Source organism: Lycium ferocissimum, chromosome 10, assembly GCF_029784015.1.
Source record: "Lycium ferocissimum isolate CSIRO_LF1 chromosome 10, AGI_CSIRO_Lferr_CH_V1, whole genome shotgun sequence".
Lineage (NCBI taxonomy): Eukaryota > Viridiplantae > Streptophyta > Magnoliopsida > Solanales > Solanaceae > Lycium > Lycium ferocissimum.
The window spans coordinates 47,192,177-47,209,072 of NC_081351.1; the positions used below are offsets into that span (position 1 = coordinate 47,192,177).

The 16,896-nt window shown below is 35.1% G+C and overlaps 1 protein-coding gene across 10 annotated transcripts in view; it reads right to left on the minus strand.

Moving 5' to 3' along the window:
- LOC132034101 (protein PSK SIMULATOR 1-like) overlaps positions 1 to 8,333 on the minus strand; it is a 55,411-nt gene extending 47,078 nt beyond the window's left edge. The window contains exons 1-6 of one of the 10 annotated variants that reach the window (XM_059424347.1): positions 8,080 to 8,333; positions 6,699 to 7,115; positions 5,748 to 6,073; positions 5,558 to 5,650; positions 5,371 to 5,461; positions 2,733 to 2,826 (exon numbers count right to left, since the gene is read on the minus strand). In XM_059424347.1, the coding sequence (XP_059280330.1) occupies positions 2,733 to 2,826; positions 5,371 to 5,461; positions 5,558 to 5,650; positions 5,748 to 6,073; positions 6,699 to 7,025 (931 nt within the window). In that variant the 5' untranslated portion in view covers positions 7,026 to 7,115; positions 8,080 to 8,333. Of the gene's footprint in view, positions 1 to 2,732; positions 2,827 to 5,370; positions 5,462 to 5,557; positions 5,651 to 5,747; positions 6,078 to 6,324; positions 6,414 to 6,698; positions 7,191 to 7,878; positions 7,901 to 8,079 lie in introns of those variants that run through there. The other 9 variants (XM_059424343.1, XM_059424341.1, XM_059424340.1 and 6 more) reach the window with 9 other exon arrangements.
- Positions 8,334 to 16,896: the final 8,563 nt, after the last annotated feature.

The following is a 16,896-nucleotide window of genomic DNA, read 5'->3' on the forward strand; positions in this document are numbered from 1 at the left end:
AAACCCTAGGTTGACATTAATGTTGGTTATTGGGGAAGACAATGAGCAGTGACCTTGTGTATTTAAATACACGTTGTTGGGTTATAAATGACTCCAATGGACTATTGGATGTCAAGGATAGACTAAACAAGGTGATTAAGCATCTTGAGTAGTATTTTGGGCTTGGTAATCAAAGTTTAAGTCCTAAATGGGTTATGTTCAGTTTAAATGAACTAATTTTGAAGCAAACTGGATATCATGGAGCAGATATTGAATCCTTGGCGGAGTTGGGACATTGAAATTGAATTTGGGAAGCGTATTGAGGTATGTAGAGATTTATTACCTCTTTTAGCTTTTTCTTCAAAAAGTGTTCGAAATGGTTTAAATATTTGATTCTAAAAGTGAATCCTAGCTTGTTGGGACGAGCGGATTGGGATTGCAGCATTATTTTTAATTACTAAAAGTTTCAATGCCATTTTGGTTTATTTTTTCTGATACCTGATATATTTATACTTTTAAAAGCTAAATGATTTGAAATAGCACTTGTTTGAATTCTTTGAGTTTATTTCTCCTTTGATAAATGATTTGCCATTTTGTGAGAAATGCTTTACATTTATATATCATCAAATATGTCGCATAGGCCATTAGTGTCATGATTTGATACGGTAGACCTTTTGAGGCTATTAAGGCCATATGATCTATTTTGAGATAAAAATGTCTCAGGAGTTACTTGTGACAACCGAGAGTGCTATTCGGAAGGTTCTATTTATTGCCAGGAGACTGCACGCCCCGGTATAGGGACATAGACCAAACCTAAGGCCGAAGTGTACGGGTTAAAGTCCTCCCAAGTGTGGGCAAATTTGCTATCATTAGCACGGCACAACGATAAGATGCCTGAGGAACTAGCGTTATAATACTTGCTGCTAGGGTGTATGCCTAGTGTTGTGGAATATATGTCGATGTCGATGCAGTACTCTTTTTTTTATTTTTTATAAGGAACTTCGGAGTTCTGATGGGATCCGGTGAGTTAGTATGTCAATGAAGTACCCTTGGTAGATGTATATACTTGATTTTTTATGATTTGAAGCTTATAAACTAATGTTGACTTCTAGTGCTTTATTTTCCTTTTCATTTCAAATGTCGGATTTATGAATTAAAATAAATGTTTTACTGCTATACCAATATTCATTGCATTACACATATTTTGTTTTAATACTTGTCCTACTTCCTGGGGAAATGATCTATGATACTTACTAGGCATGTGGAGCTTAGGCCTGTCAGCCACCATCCCCTTATTTATTTCAGAAACTGATGTGGCTTAGAACGAGCAGCTTATTTAGGACAACTTCACTTCCACAGTGACTTTTGGTGAGGATCCATTTTGCTTTCGTGGAGATTAGTTAGGATTATTCTTTTGAGTCACCGAGGCCTGTCTCGGTTAACTAGCTAATTCCTTGTCATAGAGGTTCCATAAACAGTAATTCTTTTGGTTGTATTTATGGTTACAATATGGCATGCACTATATCTATTTTTCATTTCTATATAAATGAAGGGGTTTAAACTCAAAGTTGATGGTTTCATGCATAAATTTCACAATCGTTGTGTTTATCGATTCAAATGCATATAATGGGTCACATCATATAGGATTGGTTCGCTCAGTGCGGGTAGAGTGTCGGGTGCCGGTCACGTGAATTTTGAGGCGTGACATTTTAACTTCTTAACTAAGTGAATTTGAAGTCATTTTCTAAGTAGGTTGTCCCAATTTTCCCCGCACAACACCAAGGCAAGATAAGAATACATATAAAAGTAAGAAAATTTTCCATTATGCCAGTCCTAAAGAATTTTGACTGGTCCACAAGAAAATTCGACTAGTTCCCCTGGCCTAATGCAAATATGCAATACCAAACGCAAAAAAAATATATATATATATGTATATATAAGTAAGAAAATTTTCCATTTATGCCAGTCCTAAAGAATTTTGACTAGTCCACAAGAAAATTCGACTAGTTCCCCTGGCCTAATGCAAATATGCAATACCAAAAAAAAAAACTAAAAAGAACTCTGGCAATAATCAACATTCAAAATTAAAGTATCTCAGTAGCCAATGCTCGGACAGTTAGAGATAAGACTTTTTTGCAGGAGTCCTCGGTCATTGGACCTTAAGTCAATAAACCATAGTTAAAATTATTCCAACAATATTAAGGCTCCAAATTTGCAAATTGACCAACATACAATTATTTAACTTTTATCTTGGCTGGCAGCTTTTCTTATTTCGAAATTGTATTTTCTCTCTAAAGTAGATTTACCGAAATCTTTACAACTTACAGTAAAAGAGTTGATGAATGGATGAAAGTGTGAGATTTGCTTTTGATTCTCCTTCAGAGATGCCTATACAGCTATACTTTAAGGAAATTATGGGAGAGATTATCGAAACGACTTATAAAATGCAAGTCCGGAGTTGCTTCCTGTTTCCGCCTAAATTTCCCCTTTCTTCCCATGATCTTCAAGATTTCCCCAACTGAACATTCACTAAGCATTGTTGCAATAATAACCAATCTACTGAAACCCATAAATACAAACGCGTTGGTGCTCTCTCAAGGCAACAGAACATGAAAAGTTTGACATGCTCGTAAAGCATAATAATAATGAACACACTGAGGCAACTTAAGTTCAAACTTCATCTATGGAAAATTTGAGCTTCAAGCTGCTCTAAAGAATCACAAATAACAGGGAATGACTGTTAAATGAAGTACCTCTCTGAGTAGCATTTGAAGTATCCTCTTCTTGAGCTTTACGCCGATAATCTTGTTCAAATCTGTCCAATGCATGGAATTCATGGTACAGTTCCTGCAAAAAGCAGACTACTTCTCCTTACTAGAGCCTGAGCCAGATAATTTTTTTGGAAAAAGTGGAATGCAAGTTGATGTCCTCAATTACAGAAAGTGATAATAAGCAAATTCCGTCTTTTTCTTTGTGATAACCACAAAGCTCTTTAGTGTGGTTAGTACTGATATTGGCTCGCCTGCGATTCCAATAATTCCATATTAACCTGCCACAAGTATGGCTCTAAAAAAGGTTCTTTAAATGTTAGACTTGAACTCTAACCAAACATGCAAATGCAAAAACAAGATATTTCAAAGGGATTTTTTATTCCTCGGCACCCAAAAGTGTGATTCTTGTTATAAAGATTTCACTTTAAACAAACAACTTTTTTTTGGAAAACACTTTATGTAAACAACTAAATGGAAAGTTCATTGCTCCAAGGAACCAATTCATCATAAATCTCATTCCAGATTTCTAGTAAAACAAATACGAGATGAGAATATGGTGATGATTTGCTTAGTTATCTAGTTGTTTACAAGGTCCTACATGTTACTCTCTTTGTTTCAATTTATGTGGCATAGTTTGACTAGATGTAGAGTTTAAGCAAGAAAAGATGATCTTGGAACTTGTAGTCTTAAACATGCCATGTGATTTCTGAGGCTTTAAAAGCATGCCAGTAAGGAAAAAAATAGGAAGTTTAAAGTTAAATTTTATCCAAATATAAAAAGGTGTCATTCTTTTTTAACGGACTAATAAGGAAATAGGGCCACATAAAATGGAACAAAGGGAGTAACTAATTGACTATTTTTTTGAGAAGGATAACTAATTGACTATTGTATAAAAGCGAAACTGAAAAGGCCATTTTTTTTTTAAAATCGGTAAACTGAGAGGCCAAATTGTGTGGTAGCATCCATTATTGACCCAACCCTGAAACAAAATTCAACATACTTCCATCAAGCTATTCTGTGATGCATTCTTTTTCTTTTCTACTCTTTTTAACCATCCATTATTGACCCCAAAAAATCCACAAGAATCTATTAACATAATTCCATCAAGCACATGGAGTATGCTGATGCGACCTTGAAGGTAAGAGAACTTTAATGCTGTTGCCGGAGTATTATGATCTCTATCAGTAGTCGGGGAAAGATTTTAAAATCCTACAACGCTGTAATATGCTTTCCATCATTATCCCGGAGAATGCCATAGCAGGAGAGAATACAGGGATAATCTTTTGGATGAGGGTGAAGAAACAGAAAAGCTAAAAAGTTCTTGAGTCTTGCCTAGTAGGTGACTTAGGTCGTTTTGATCATCAAGCAGGATCAATATTTGCATCAATTTAGTGAACTGCGAGGGTATGTAACACTCTGAACGACCAGAAGTTTTTTAACCAGAGAGATACTTTACGACTTTTCCAATTCCTATCTAAGACAATAGCCTTCAGGAGTAGTAGGGAACATCGCTGCTGGGAAGAAAGGAAAAGAACTCATTCCAAAAACTGTGTACAAAAAACCCCATGCAGGGGAAAGGACGAGAATGATTATCTCACTAAATGTATCATGCTGGAGCTCAGAAATGGAAGCAACAGCTCCAAATTGGGAAAAAAGAAGTTTATATGGAGTCCATATTATGGACCAACCTCCTGTCCAGGAGTTGGGATGCAATGGGCAAGTCAGATCATTATGTCTTCTATCCTCATTCTATTTCTATACATGATATTCCCATCTATCTGCTTGTATAAGTTGACGATATAGTCATTTTTTATGAAGTTGTTCTATTAAAAATGCATCAAGAAGATATTCGTGTTGCATCCCTCCTTTTAGTTACCAGTTTCAAAAAAAATAAAAATGCATCAAGAAGATATTGATATTTTCAATTTGTTTTCGAGCCGAAGCACCACTTCATGACCAACTTTTCAAGCAATACAAAGTCAAAAAAAAAAAAAAAAAATATATATATATATATATATATATATGAATATGAATTGATTCAATTTATTCGCGAGCCGAACTCTTGTAGAGACCCTTCAACTATTGCAAGTTCACCCATCAAACTATCTAAACTCAGCCAGCAGCCCTCTCTGTCAATTTTCTGTTAGATTTGGCTGGAAATCACGTGCTTCTATCTCCCAAAAGAGAAAGGACAGATAAAATCACCTCCCTGGCGGCAAATATTTCTCCTTAGCTTTGCGCGAGACTACATTTCCCACTATGATCACTATGAATGTTAGAAATTGATACTAAGAATCCATGTTGCAGGCCACCAAAATAATAACCTTCTATAATTTCAAACGGTCTTCTTAAGATTTTCTGAGAACAGCGGATGACACAGTGCTGGTTACATTTAGTTCCATTTGTAGTCACAGTAGCTTACTTTACTTGAGCATCAATAACTAGTGTCCTTTTCTAACAGTCTTAGATTTGCATGACCTCTTCAATGATGGACAAAACAAGATCCTAATTTGTTCTCCACTATTCTTTAAAACCAAACTAAAGGATCAAAAAATGGGGAAGATAGGAATAAAAACGGCAATAGGAGATCAAAAGATGTAATGAATGAGATAAAACTCACAGCTGTATACTGAACCAAGATCATCAACTGCATCATTACAGCCTCTGCTTCTTCTTTCAAGTTCTTATGAGGTGTCAGTTCAGATTCCAGCCTAAATATAATGAAATGCACTATAAATGATGTGATCACTCATTGAGGTGTACTGATGACAAGCAAGCAATAACAGATAAAAGCTTATAGCAAGTACTTTTCAAAGTAACGTTCCAAGTTGTGCCATTGAGGATCTTTACAGCGATTTCCAAAACGAACCACTTCACCGGAGAATATTTTCAGTTCATCCCTGCCATATTACAGAATATTAGAAATCCACTCTGGCAGACAGAACTTGAAAGTAGTAACTGTTATACGAGAATGAGATATCTTAGAATCTTTAGCACCTCTTGTCTGCTGCAGCGATTCTCAAGAGTTCATCCGTATCCTTTGTTATCAAGAGCTGCACACCTTCTGAAGGAAGCACCACCTTCTTCAAATGTTGCACATTCTCTTTTGAAAGAGAATGCATAAGATTGGCACCCTTGACAATGGTGTTTGCAACTTCAAATGCCAAAATTGAAATTTTATTTCCCTTGGTTGCCATGCTTGATGCAAAACCACTACTTAGGTTTAAATTTGTCATGCTGCTACCCAGTGTGTCCAACACATCGACAGCCTTGCCGAACCCCGCTGTACCAGCTCTTCCCAACAGTGAACTCACCTCCGAAACCTGTCTAGCAAAAAATTAGATACATTCTGGTCTGTCAGATAAACAAACCAAACCAAATACAGTTTGTATCTTTGTTTCGATTTTGTTGGTTTATTCGGGCTTTTCCTTTTCCTCATATGACATACAAATTCAATTCATTCAATCTACTAGAGTTAAAGGCACAAACTTTCATACGTTGATATACGATTAGCAAGAACCAAACAAATGGATGAATATATTATTATTATTCAAAAATCTATGAGAAACGTCACCTTGATACATGACAATTCGGTTATATGAGAGGATGACAAATGATGAGACCACCATGGCCAAGTAGCTTGTCACAACAAAAAGGGTTTCCCTATAATATAAGTTGCAAATAACATACTTAAAAAGTCAAACACTACAACAACGAAAGCATTCTTTTGTTCCTCCAATCGTTATCTTCTTTTATAGTTTCATATTTGTTTTATTCCCTTTCTGAAAACTCTTACATTTGTATAAGCGGATACACCCACATTTGCTCATTGCAATGGGGTCTATTTTATCCTTATAACTCCTATATTGAAAATTGTCAAATAATTACTAGTAACAATTAAGGAAAAAGACAAATGACATAACATAGCACATGTGAATGACTACTCACCTTTGCAATTGCAACTTGCTTTGACCTTGTTGATCTGGATTTGTTAGATAAAGCCCTGGACAATCTTGGAATTCCATCATCAACATCATCCATAGGAACCCCACGAGAAATCACATTCACCTCCGGAAAAGATAACACTGGTTCACTTAGTTGCTTATCGGCGCTTTCCCCAGCAGGGGATTGCGTAGGATCACAATTTGGTTGTTTGGACAATCCATGCAACTGATAAAATATTCCAGCACAATAAGTAAGATGACCATTCAAATGTAGAATTCCACCATCTGTTGTGCTATCAGCGGTAGCTCTTCTAGAACAAAGGCCACCCATCTTCTGAATAATGACCTTCTGCCTATTTCAATCTCAAGCTTCCATCAAAAGCTGAGCAAAACAATGTGAAGCTGCTTTAGCAACCTGCCACTGCAGAATACTGAGACCGTCAAAGCCTCTCTTGGAAATTGCTCACATGTACTGCTCAAATAGATTTGGAACAAACTATATCAAGTTCGGCAACATTTACAACAATTATAACGACTACGTCTTAATCCCAGACAGAGTTTAGCAACATTCTTAACAAAAAGAAAAATGCACATCTTTTTTATCACAGACCATAGCATAAGAACACTTATCACCAAATACTTAAAAAGAAAAAGGCACATCTTTTTATCATCTCAAAACTTGAAATTAAAGAAGCCATGTAAGAAGGGACTCATAAAAGCTATTACCAAACTGAAGTCCAAAGTAAAACACATAGAAAAGCAATAGCATCCAAATAGGAGAATATGCAAGCTAACGATAACAAAGTAAAAGCAAAAGACTTGAATTAGTGTGTCAATTATTACCAAAGGCCACACTATAAACACCACCCATATAGCACCCAAGGGTGTGGCCTAGTGGTAACGAAGTTGGCTAAGCGAGGTCTCAGGTTCAACTCCAAGCAGAGACAAAACACAAGGTGATTTCTTCCCATATGGTCTAGCCGTGGTAGACAGAGTCAGGGGCGGAACCAGGTGGTGGCTAGGGGGTTCAGAACCCCCTTCGGCAAAAAACTACCATATGGTTAAAATTATTTTTCTATGTATATATAATAGATGTTGAACCCCTTAGCTTCTTTGTTTGTTTACTCATTTATATTTTTGCACTCCTAATTCTGGCTCCACCACTGGATAGAGTTATCTTATACCTGTTGCTATTGCTGGTGGGAGGTGGGAGGTGGTAGCTATCCTGTGAAATTTGTCGAGGTGCACGCAAGGTGGCCTGACACCACGGTTATCAAAAGATAAAAAAAGGGTGCAAATCCCAATTGAAATACAGACAATCACAGAGGAAAATACAGACATATACACATTATACAGTTAGTTGCATGCAGGAAAAGGCCACTTACCAAGCAAGAGAAAATTAATGGGAAAAGGATGAAAGCTGCTTGATTAGAATGATGATTGAGGAAAGTGATGAAAATAGCTACTTACTTATTTAGCATATTGGAGCGTATAAGGTGGGGGGGGGAATAAGGAAGTAAACGGAAAGACCAAAGACAGAGACGCAAAGACTAATAATAGTTCCTTTCTCTCGCTTTCTTGTTCTTTCTCTCTCTCAGACACACACACTTGGACTTCATACAAAAATGACACAGACTTTCTTTCTGGCACGTCAAAACCAAGAACTACCAAACAAACAACCATTTGCACGTCCTACAAGCTACCCTGCTTTTCTTTTTTCCTTTTTCTTAATAATTTTGGAGACCTCCCTTTGATTTCTTTTTTTTTTTTTTTTGGAGTGTTAATTTCTTTTTCTTTTTTGTTTACGATATTATATACTCCCTCTGTTTCAATTTATTTGAACTTATTTTCTTTTTAATCCGCGCAAAATGAATAATCTCTTTCCTAATTTGGAAATAAATTCACTTTATGAATGATTCTGATACCACACAAATTTTAAAGCGCTTATTTTGAATCACAAGTTTTAAAAGTCTTCCCTCTTTCTTAAATGTCGTGCCTAATCAAATGGGTTCATATAAATTGAAACGGAGGGAGTAGTAATTTTTAAATTTTAATTTATTTATGAAAAAAAATTAAATTATTTTTCATTAATGGTAAAAAAAAAAATGTGATCAAACTAATGTGGACATTACACTATATTGTTTAATTGATTTTGTTAACAGTGCATTATCTCTTAATAATGAAACAATAATTGATACACTGAATATAAATTAAAAGGAAACAAACTAGATAATTTTACGATCGACTTATTATTTTAGAATATTTTTCTATTTCTATGTTTCATTTAAGTTGAAGAAGACACAGAAAAGATGTACTTACAGCTAAAAGGACCTTCAAAATTTTGAATTAAAAAGGAATGACGTTAAGAGGTGAAATATAATTAAGTGGAAGGGAGGGTAACTAAAATTATAAAAAATAAAATTAAGGCTAAGACTAAAAATTCGAAAAGTATTAAAGAATTTCTTACTCATTTTTAGATTTTAGAATCTCAAACTTGAATTCCCTCTTTTTAGACGATTCAGTGAATTATTGAAACTACTCCAATAGTTGTTAATTTGTTATAACAACTACTAACTAATAACGTTGTTATTATTATTGTTTGAATTTTAAAGGGAAATTTTTTATAGTTATGATTGTTGTGGAGTTTTAAGGATGGAGAATGAAGAGACTAAGAAGGAAGGACGAAGAGGAGGCGAAGGAAGAGCGCGCGGGGGGGGGGGAGGGAGGGGATTGTGGCGGGAGGAGATAGAGTAGTTGAAACTTTATATAGATAGGAAAATTTAAGAACTTCTAAAATATATAATCATTAACATTAACACTAATTATAAAAGAGTCACTTAAACCTAGAAAAATGTCACGCCCCGAATCTGGCCTGGACGTAACACAGCACTCGGTGCCTGACTACATGTGACCGAGCGAACCAACTGGCTGACTGAATCAACATGTGTTATCACAACATAATGAATGCGGGAAATAAACTAACACATGCTAATATACTGAAAGTCTAAATGATACATAATCAAAGTGCGGAAACACTAATATAAGTCTGAAGCATAAATGTAGCTAACATAGCTTAACATGACAAAACTCGACTCGCTTAATGCTTACTCAAGTCTATGGCCTCTAATGAAGTACTGAAAACGCTGACTGTCTATACATACTGAAAGACTGTAAGATAATAATAATGCCCCGAAAGAACTAGGACTCACCACATAGCTGGTACGAGAATCCTAACGCTCTGAATCGTCAACTTGTAAACTGTTTTCTGCATCGGGAGATGCAGGCCCCGGGCGAAAGGGACGTCAGTACAGTTGAATTACACTAGTATGTAAAGCAACTGAATGAAAGAACTGTAAATACTGAAACTGAAAACTGAATTGGTAACTGATAACTGATAACTGAACTGAACAAGAAGTAAAGATATGAATACTCCTTGTTCCGAATGAGAACCCACCTGTTTATCTGAGTAAATAAGCTACGGCCTCAAGCCCAATATATAAGTGCACAAGCTACGGCCTCGGGCCCAAGTATACGTATACATAACTGTGGCCTCAAGCCCAAGATGCATAAAGCATAAACTACAGCCTCAGGCCCAAATACAGGTGTTCAACATTCAACAATTTATATGAAGGAACTGAAAATCATACTGTAAAACATGATGCTGAAATACTGAATCATACTGAGTTACATAATACTGGAATACTGAATAGAACTAGGCTGAGACATGTATTCATGACCGATTATGAGAACTAAAACTTTAATTGTTTATAACATACTGAGTATTCCATACTGAGACTCGTGGGCATCAAACGCAAGTCTATATTGATTACATACTGACCTCACAACGTACGGAATGAAAGTCATGAACGAACTACGAAACAAGGGAATAGAAGTTCTACAACTATTCAAGGAACTAAGCTTAACTATAGTTCTGAGGCAATTAGTAACGTTGTAAAAGAACGCTCCGTAGGGGGAATCATTAACATTCCCACACATAAAGAGTTAGCCTCACATACCTTAACTTCCTACTTTCCGAGAGTAATACGATATTCGTCAACCCTTTCAACTTTAATCTATAGTAATACAAGTCAAGGGATTCCATATTAGCAATAATATTCATGCTTTGATCATCTAAGTATTTTATCAAATACTTGGTGGGCATAAAGATCCACAACCTTCGTTAATGGTGTTTTCTTCGCCCAATTCCCATCCTATTATTTCTAGGTGATTCTACAATCTCAAATAGATATACTAGCACCATTTCTCATCATCCAAATGATTACAACAACTTCAAGTCAACAATCCAAACCCTACTATAGTTTGTGTAATTCTCTTTATCAAACCCATTTACTATTATCCCAATAACTTCATAAATTCATAACTATAAATGATTAGAGCGTATAAGCATTACCTTTTTGAAATTCAATCCCTTATAATTCGAATGCTAGGGTTTCCACGTCCAACAATAACATCTCAATTCAAGGTTCTATGGATTAGAAGGGTTTAATCATGTTAATAAGATATTAGAGAGTTGGAATTATCTAGAAATCATCATAGAACTTACCTTGTAGGGTTCTTGAGGCTTGGGACTTGTTCTCTCTTGCCTTAGGATGATTTTTCCTGAATATGGGGTGTTAGGGAATGAACCCTAAGCTTAAATACATTTAAAAACGCGAAACTCGAAATCTGACCCGAAATGCCAGCCCACCCGCATTGGGCCCGCGACGCGTGGCCAACGCTTATCAGGTCAAGATTCAGAGCCTGATTTTTTCGCTCTGGCCCGCGACACATGGCCAACACGGATGCAGGCCTGCCCATCTGAGTGTTTTTGTGACACTCATAACTTCTTGCTCCGCTCTCCGTTTTGCCTGATCTCTATATGAATGGAAAGGTATTTCTACGTACTACAACTTTTATTAAGGGCACTTTTCCAAATTCTCAACTAATCAAGGGATTACGGGTGCCTGAAGTAGACCTGTCAACCATTTTTGCAAAACGATCAAACCTTCAAAATTTTCTCTAAAACTCTAACAATACGAGTACAACCTTGGTTCTAAGATACGGGGTGTAAAAATAAAATAAAAATAAAGAAAACATTGCATAGCTTATCTTCGAATCATACCACTCCTAAAGTTTAATCCAACAAGTTACACCTTATTGGTCTAATATGGAATACAGTCAAATCTCTCTCTAATGACAGCATTTGTCCAAAAATTTCATGGTTGCTATAGTGAGGTGTTGTCATATATGTATATTGGCATTCATGTTTAGATCTCATTTAGTTGTTATAAAAAAAAAAATGTACGCAAAAAATTATTTCGCTCTACTTTTTGTGTTATAAACGAAAACAAATACTCATTAATTTAAAATCTCAAATTGATTTTTATATCATTAATTAAAAATTGAAAAAACGAATAAATTTGTCACGACCCAACCGAAGGGCCATGACGGGGACCCGGAGCTAACCTACCGAGCACCTCTTAACATATTCTCACAATAACATTTAGGTGAGCCACATAGCTAACTCATAATTACCATGCGCCAAGTAACACGAATTTCATCGAAAGTAGGCGCCTTTATAGAAACATCACTAACTATGCTCATATATATACACAAGCTAGTAAGGCTATCAAAATGATATACAAAATATGAGCCGACAAGGCTGAGGAATATCTAGTTATGCACAACTGTCTAGGAGCCTCTACGCAGAGTATGTAATATCATAAAGACGGGACAAAACCCCAAATGCCCGTATATACACAAAAGAATAGTACCAGCTACTACAACTCCGAAACGAATGGAGCTCTTTCAGGCAATCTCTGATGAAGCAGCCTAAGGGTCGAGTCTGTCTACCTGCAGGCATGAACGCAGCGGCCACAACAAAAGGATGTCAGTACAAACAATGTATTGAGTATGTAAGGTATAAGTAGTAACATGATAAAAACATGAAGGATAACATAAGGTAGAAAGGCCAATTACACCTCTTGAGATGTTCATCATACTTACTTAACCTTTCTCTAAGGAAAACCTTCCATACATATACATATAATAATACCATACTCGACCATGTAGGTTCGGTGTCATCCATACCCAGCCATAACAAGGCTCGGTGTTATCCGTACCCGACTACAGTGGTATGCACGCAATAGATATCGTACCCGGCTATACAAGCTCGGTGTCACAAAATAGCTTCATATATATATATATATATATATATATATATATATATATATATATATATATGTATATATATATGTAAAAGCAACAACATCATAATCATCACTATATATTTCCTTAAAAGATCAACTATCGTAGGATGGAATCAATGGTATCAAGAACTATGAGCTTTAGCACTTCTAGGAATTGAGTCATCATGGAAGACATTATGAATTTCGTGTATAGGTTCACAACAATGGAATCATGCCTTAAGAAAGAAGGGTTAGCCTTACATATCTTTATGTCTTCTTAACTACTTAACGTTCTCCTCCAAAGCCCGAAAATTCTACATTCAAGAGGGTTCATACCAAGGTTAGGTCTCAAAGACACTCTTAAGTTAAAACTAGTAAAATGTGCGAACTAGCGAAAATTGGGCAGCATTTCCCCTATTTCATCTACTTCTACCAAATTCCAAAATAACTCCCAATCAACAATGACATTATCAACAATACCATATATAATTAAGAGACTTCATTCAAGTTATGCTCCATTCAATCCCCAAAACTCCTTTTCATTATCACCCATAACAATACTTTCAACACAACTCCATATACACTTGTATACAACACTTCCTCATCATCATTATTACCATCCGCAACAAGATTATACTCATAACATGCCAATAATTATAACTCAAGTTAATTTATAGCTCAAAATATCCTCAAATTCATATTTGAACTCTCTTTTCATTTTCCTCCTTCAACCAAGTTGTATAACAATCAAACGACCTTAACTACATGCAATAGATGTAAAACTTACCTTAATCACACAAGAACAAGCCTTGGATCAAATTACTCCACTAGAGTGAAACCTCCAACTTTAACACCAAAGGAATTCTTGAGCTTCACAAACCCTAGTAAGCTTTCTAGCACTTGAATGTCTTGATCCTCTTGGGTTTGGCATGGATTAGTACATAAACTTGGGGAGAGGGTTTTGGAGAGCTCTAGGGTCTGAAATGGGGAAATAATGAATCCAAATGGGGAGAAACGAAATATATAAAGCTTCACTTAAAATCCCACCGGCAAATTTGATGGCCATTTTGACGGACCGTCAAACATCCTGCGGTCCTTCAAATATGCCCAACCAAACAGACCTCTCTGTGACCATTTCAAGGTGGAGGCACCACCATTTGACGGGCCGTCAAACATCCTACGGTCCGATCCTCAAAGTTCCCTTCCGATAACTTGCTCTCTTTGATTCGTTTTAACCTTTAATCCTTCCAATACTTACTAAGCATAAACTTAACCCTTCACATACATAACATAAACATGCTTAATGTCATATAACATCAAAGGTAATCCTAGTCCAAGACTAGAATGACTAACATACGGCAATTCTTTAACATATGGAGCTACGAGGTGTAACAAAATTACTAATAAATCTATAACTAGTTATATAGTAAGGAACATATGCATTTAAAATTAATTAAAAGTTTTTATATTTCAAGTTTGACATAGAATTCTACAATTGGAGGTTGTTACATAAATTTCAATCTCTTAGTGATAATATAATGATTAAATTGACGATGACTTTTGCCCCAACCTTTCAGCAAAAAGGAATTCAATAGCTTTCCCTTGAAGGTTGTCTATGAGTTTTTTTTATTTTTTATCAAGCAATAATATTACTAAAATATCTCCAAATCTGATTCAAGCAGCTCTATAAAAAGCTAAATTGAGATTTTTTTGAGGGCAGAAGTGGAAATATACATATAGTGTCGGCTCTCTAAGAGCTTAACAGTTGACTCTTCTATCTCACCCCAAGTAGCAGTAAGTTGAGACTCTTCATGAGCACTTTAGTTGTCAACTTCTGCATCCAATATGTCTCTTGTTCTTCCACTCTAATGACTAGTGCAATAATCTCTTCATTAGTGTAAACTTCAAGGATTGGAAGTGTTGTGTCAAACTCCATATAAGGGGTAGCATCTTTTACTTGATTGGTGGTATGAGATGGGATTTGGGCTATAATTTTTTTCTTTTAGATATTCATACTTGAAATTCACTATGTGAATGACATTACTGATGATCATCATAAATATTTTAATATTTTGTATACATAATATATTACACAATATTTGAGTATGACTGTTATAGAGAGGTAATTTTACAAAGAGTGTACCGCTATAATGAATGTCACTGCTGTTATAGGTAGAATGTTGTTATAAAGAGGTAAAGTATAACATGAAAAATCGATTCCGGAGAAAATCATGCCATTATAGTGAAATGTTGTTATAACGAATGGCAATTATAGAGAGGTTTGACTGTATTTAGATTTTGCTTCGCTTGGAGATAAGGAGAGCAAACTCAATAGTAGAATAAGACGGAGAGAAGTTGTCACCGTAACAAGAATAATGTAGGGATATAGTAGCTCAGTTGGTTGGCTACTTGAATTTTCACATTATTGGTGAGAGTTTGAATCCCACGTTGCAATCCTATCCCCCATTTTCCCTTTCCCCTACCCCTATGTAATAAAAAAATAAAAAAAGCAACAAGAAAATGGTCGAATATAGTAAATTTGACCCAAAAGAAAGAAGAAAAAAAAAAGTGGGGTTGTTTCCACAAGAGCTAAAAAAAAAAAATCATTGATGAACATTTAATTTTGAAACGAAAAAGAAAACAAAATAAACATATTTCGTTCTTCAAAATAAGATAAAAACATCCTACGGGAACTGCCCTTGTTTTGAAGAGAGAATCAGAAATCAAAGAGTACTAATCTATATTATATTAAAAGTGCGAAGGGCCTTAGAAATGTTGATTGAACTTTTTGCCCTTTATTAAAAGACTTTACAATAGACAAAATAGTCATTTAATAATTTTACTAATATTTACAACTTAATATTAATAAAATACCTTGTCATTTAACTATTTTTTTTAATATTTGAGACTTTAATTTAAAATTTAACTTTTAAATATAAAATAAAAACCTACTTAGGTTAGAAGAAGGTTAAATATAAAATAAAAACTAGTACTTAGGATAGAAGAAGGGAACTACAAAAGCACCTAATGGTGAACGTAACATGAGTTAGCCCCTAAACTTTACCACAACTCTACTGCGTCGGTTCTCCACTTGATATCAATGCTTAAATAAGTAATTTGTTATAAATATTATTTATTATTGTGGATGTCTATCCTTAGGAGAAATATTAGGGTTAGTGACTTTGGGATCAAGTCACTTTTCCCCTATAAATATAGAGGTTCTCCTTCATTCTAAAGGAATCCTAACAAGAGAAATAAAAGAATTCCTCTCTTCTCTCTTTGTCTACAATATTGTTCTTGCTTACTTTATTATTTTATAACACGTTATCAGCACGAGTCTCTAATCTTTTATTGGAGTTTAATCCACTAAGTTTTACCATGTTTGAGAGCTTGACGGTGCCACCCACTCTTTACCAGAAATAAAGGTATTATCCCACCTTCGTATGTGATATATTTATGTAGAAGCTATTTGTTATGGTGGCTGTAGTGAAAAAGGTATGACAAATCCTCTTTATGGAGGAGAATGATTCACGGTGAATGTAATCAAGCATGTTTATAATTATTATTTACTAACCCTTACAGGTACGTAATTTTCTCTTTGATAAATATATTGCAATATTTCCTCAAATCAGCCTAGTGGACATAATTGCTTACGTATAAGTCAAAGAACAACAATATTTTCCATTACAATGTAAAAAGGCCTTTAATAACTGTATCTATTCTTTTTAGTAGAGATTTAATTACTGGACAACAGAAAGTTAATTAGTTTGCAATGTCTCGTATATGTAATATTTAAATTATCTAAAATTCCAAATTATGCTTACATGATAATTTTGTATTGATGTCTATGATCACCAGAAGTGACAATATTTCTTAAATCACATTATGGCGAAATTATTTATGTCTATAACCACTAGAAGTGGGAATGTATAGGCTTATTGTGATTACAATTGAAGAAAAATACTCTACGTTATGTGGATACATGGTACTCTGAAGTAGCAACATCTTAAAAAG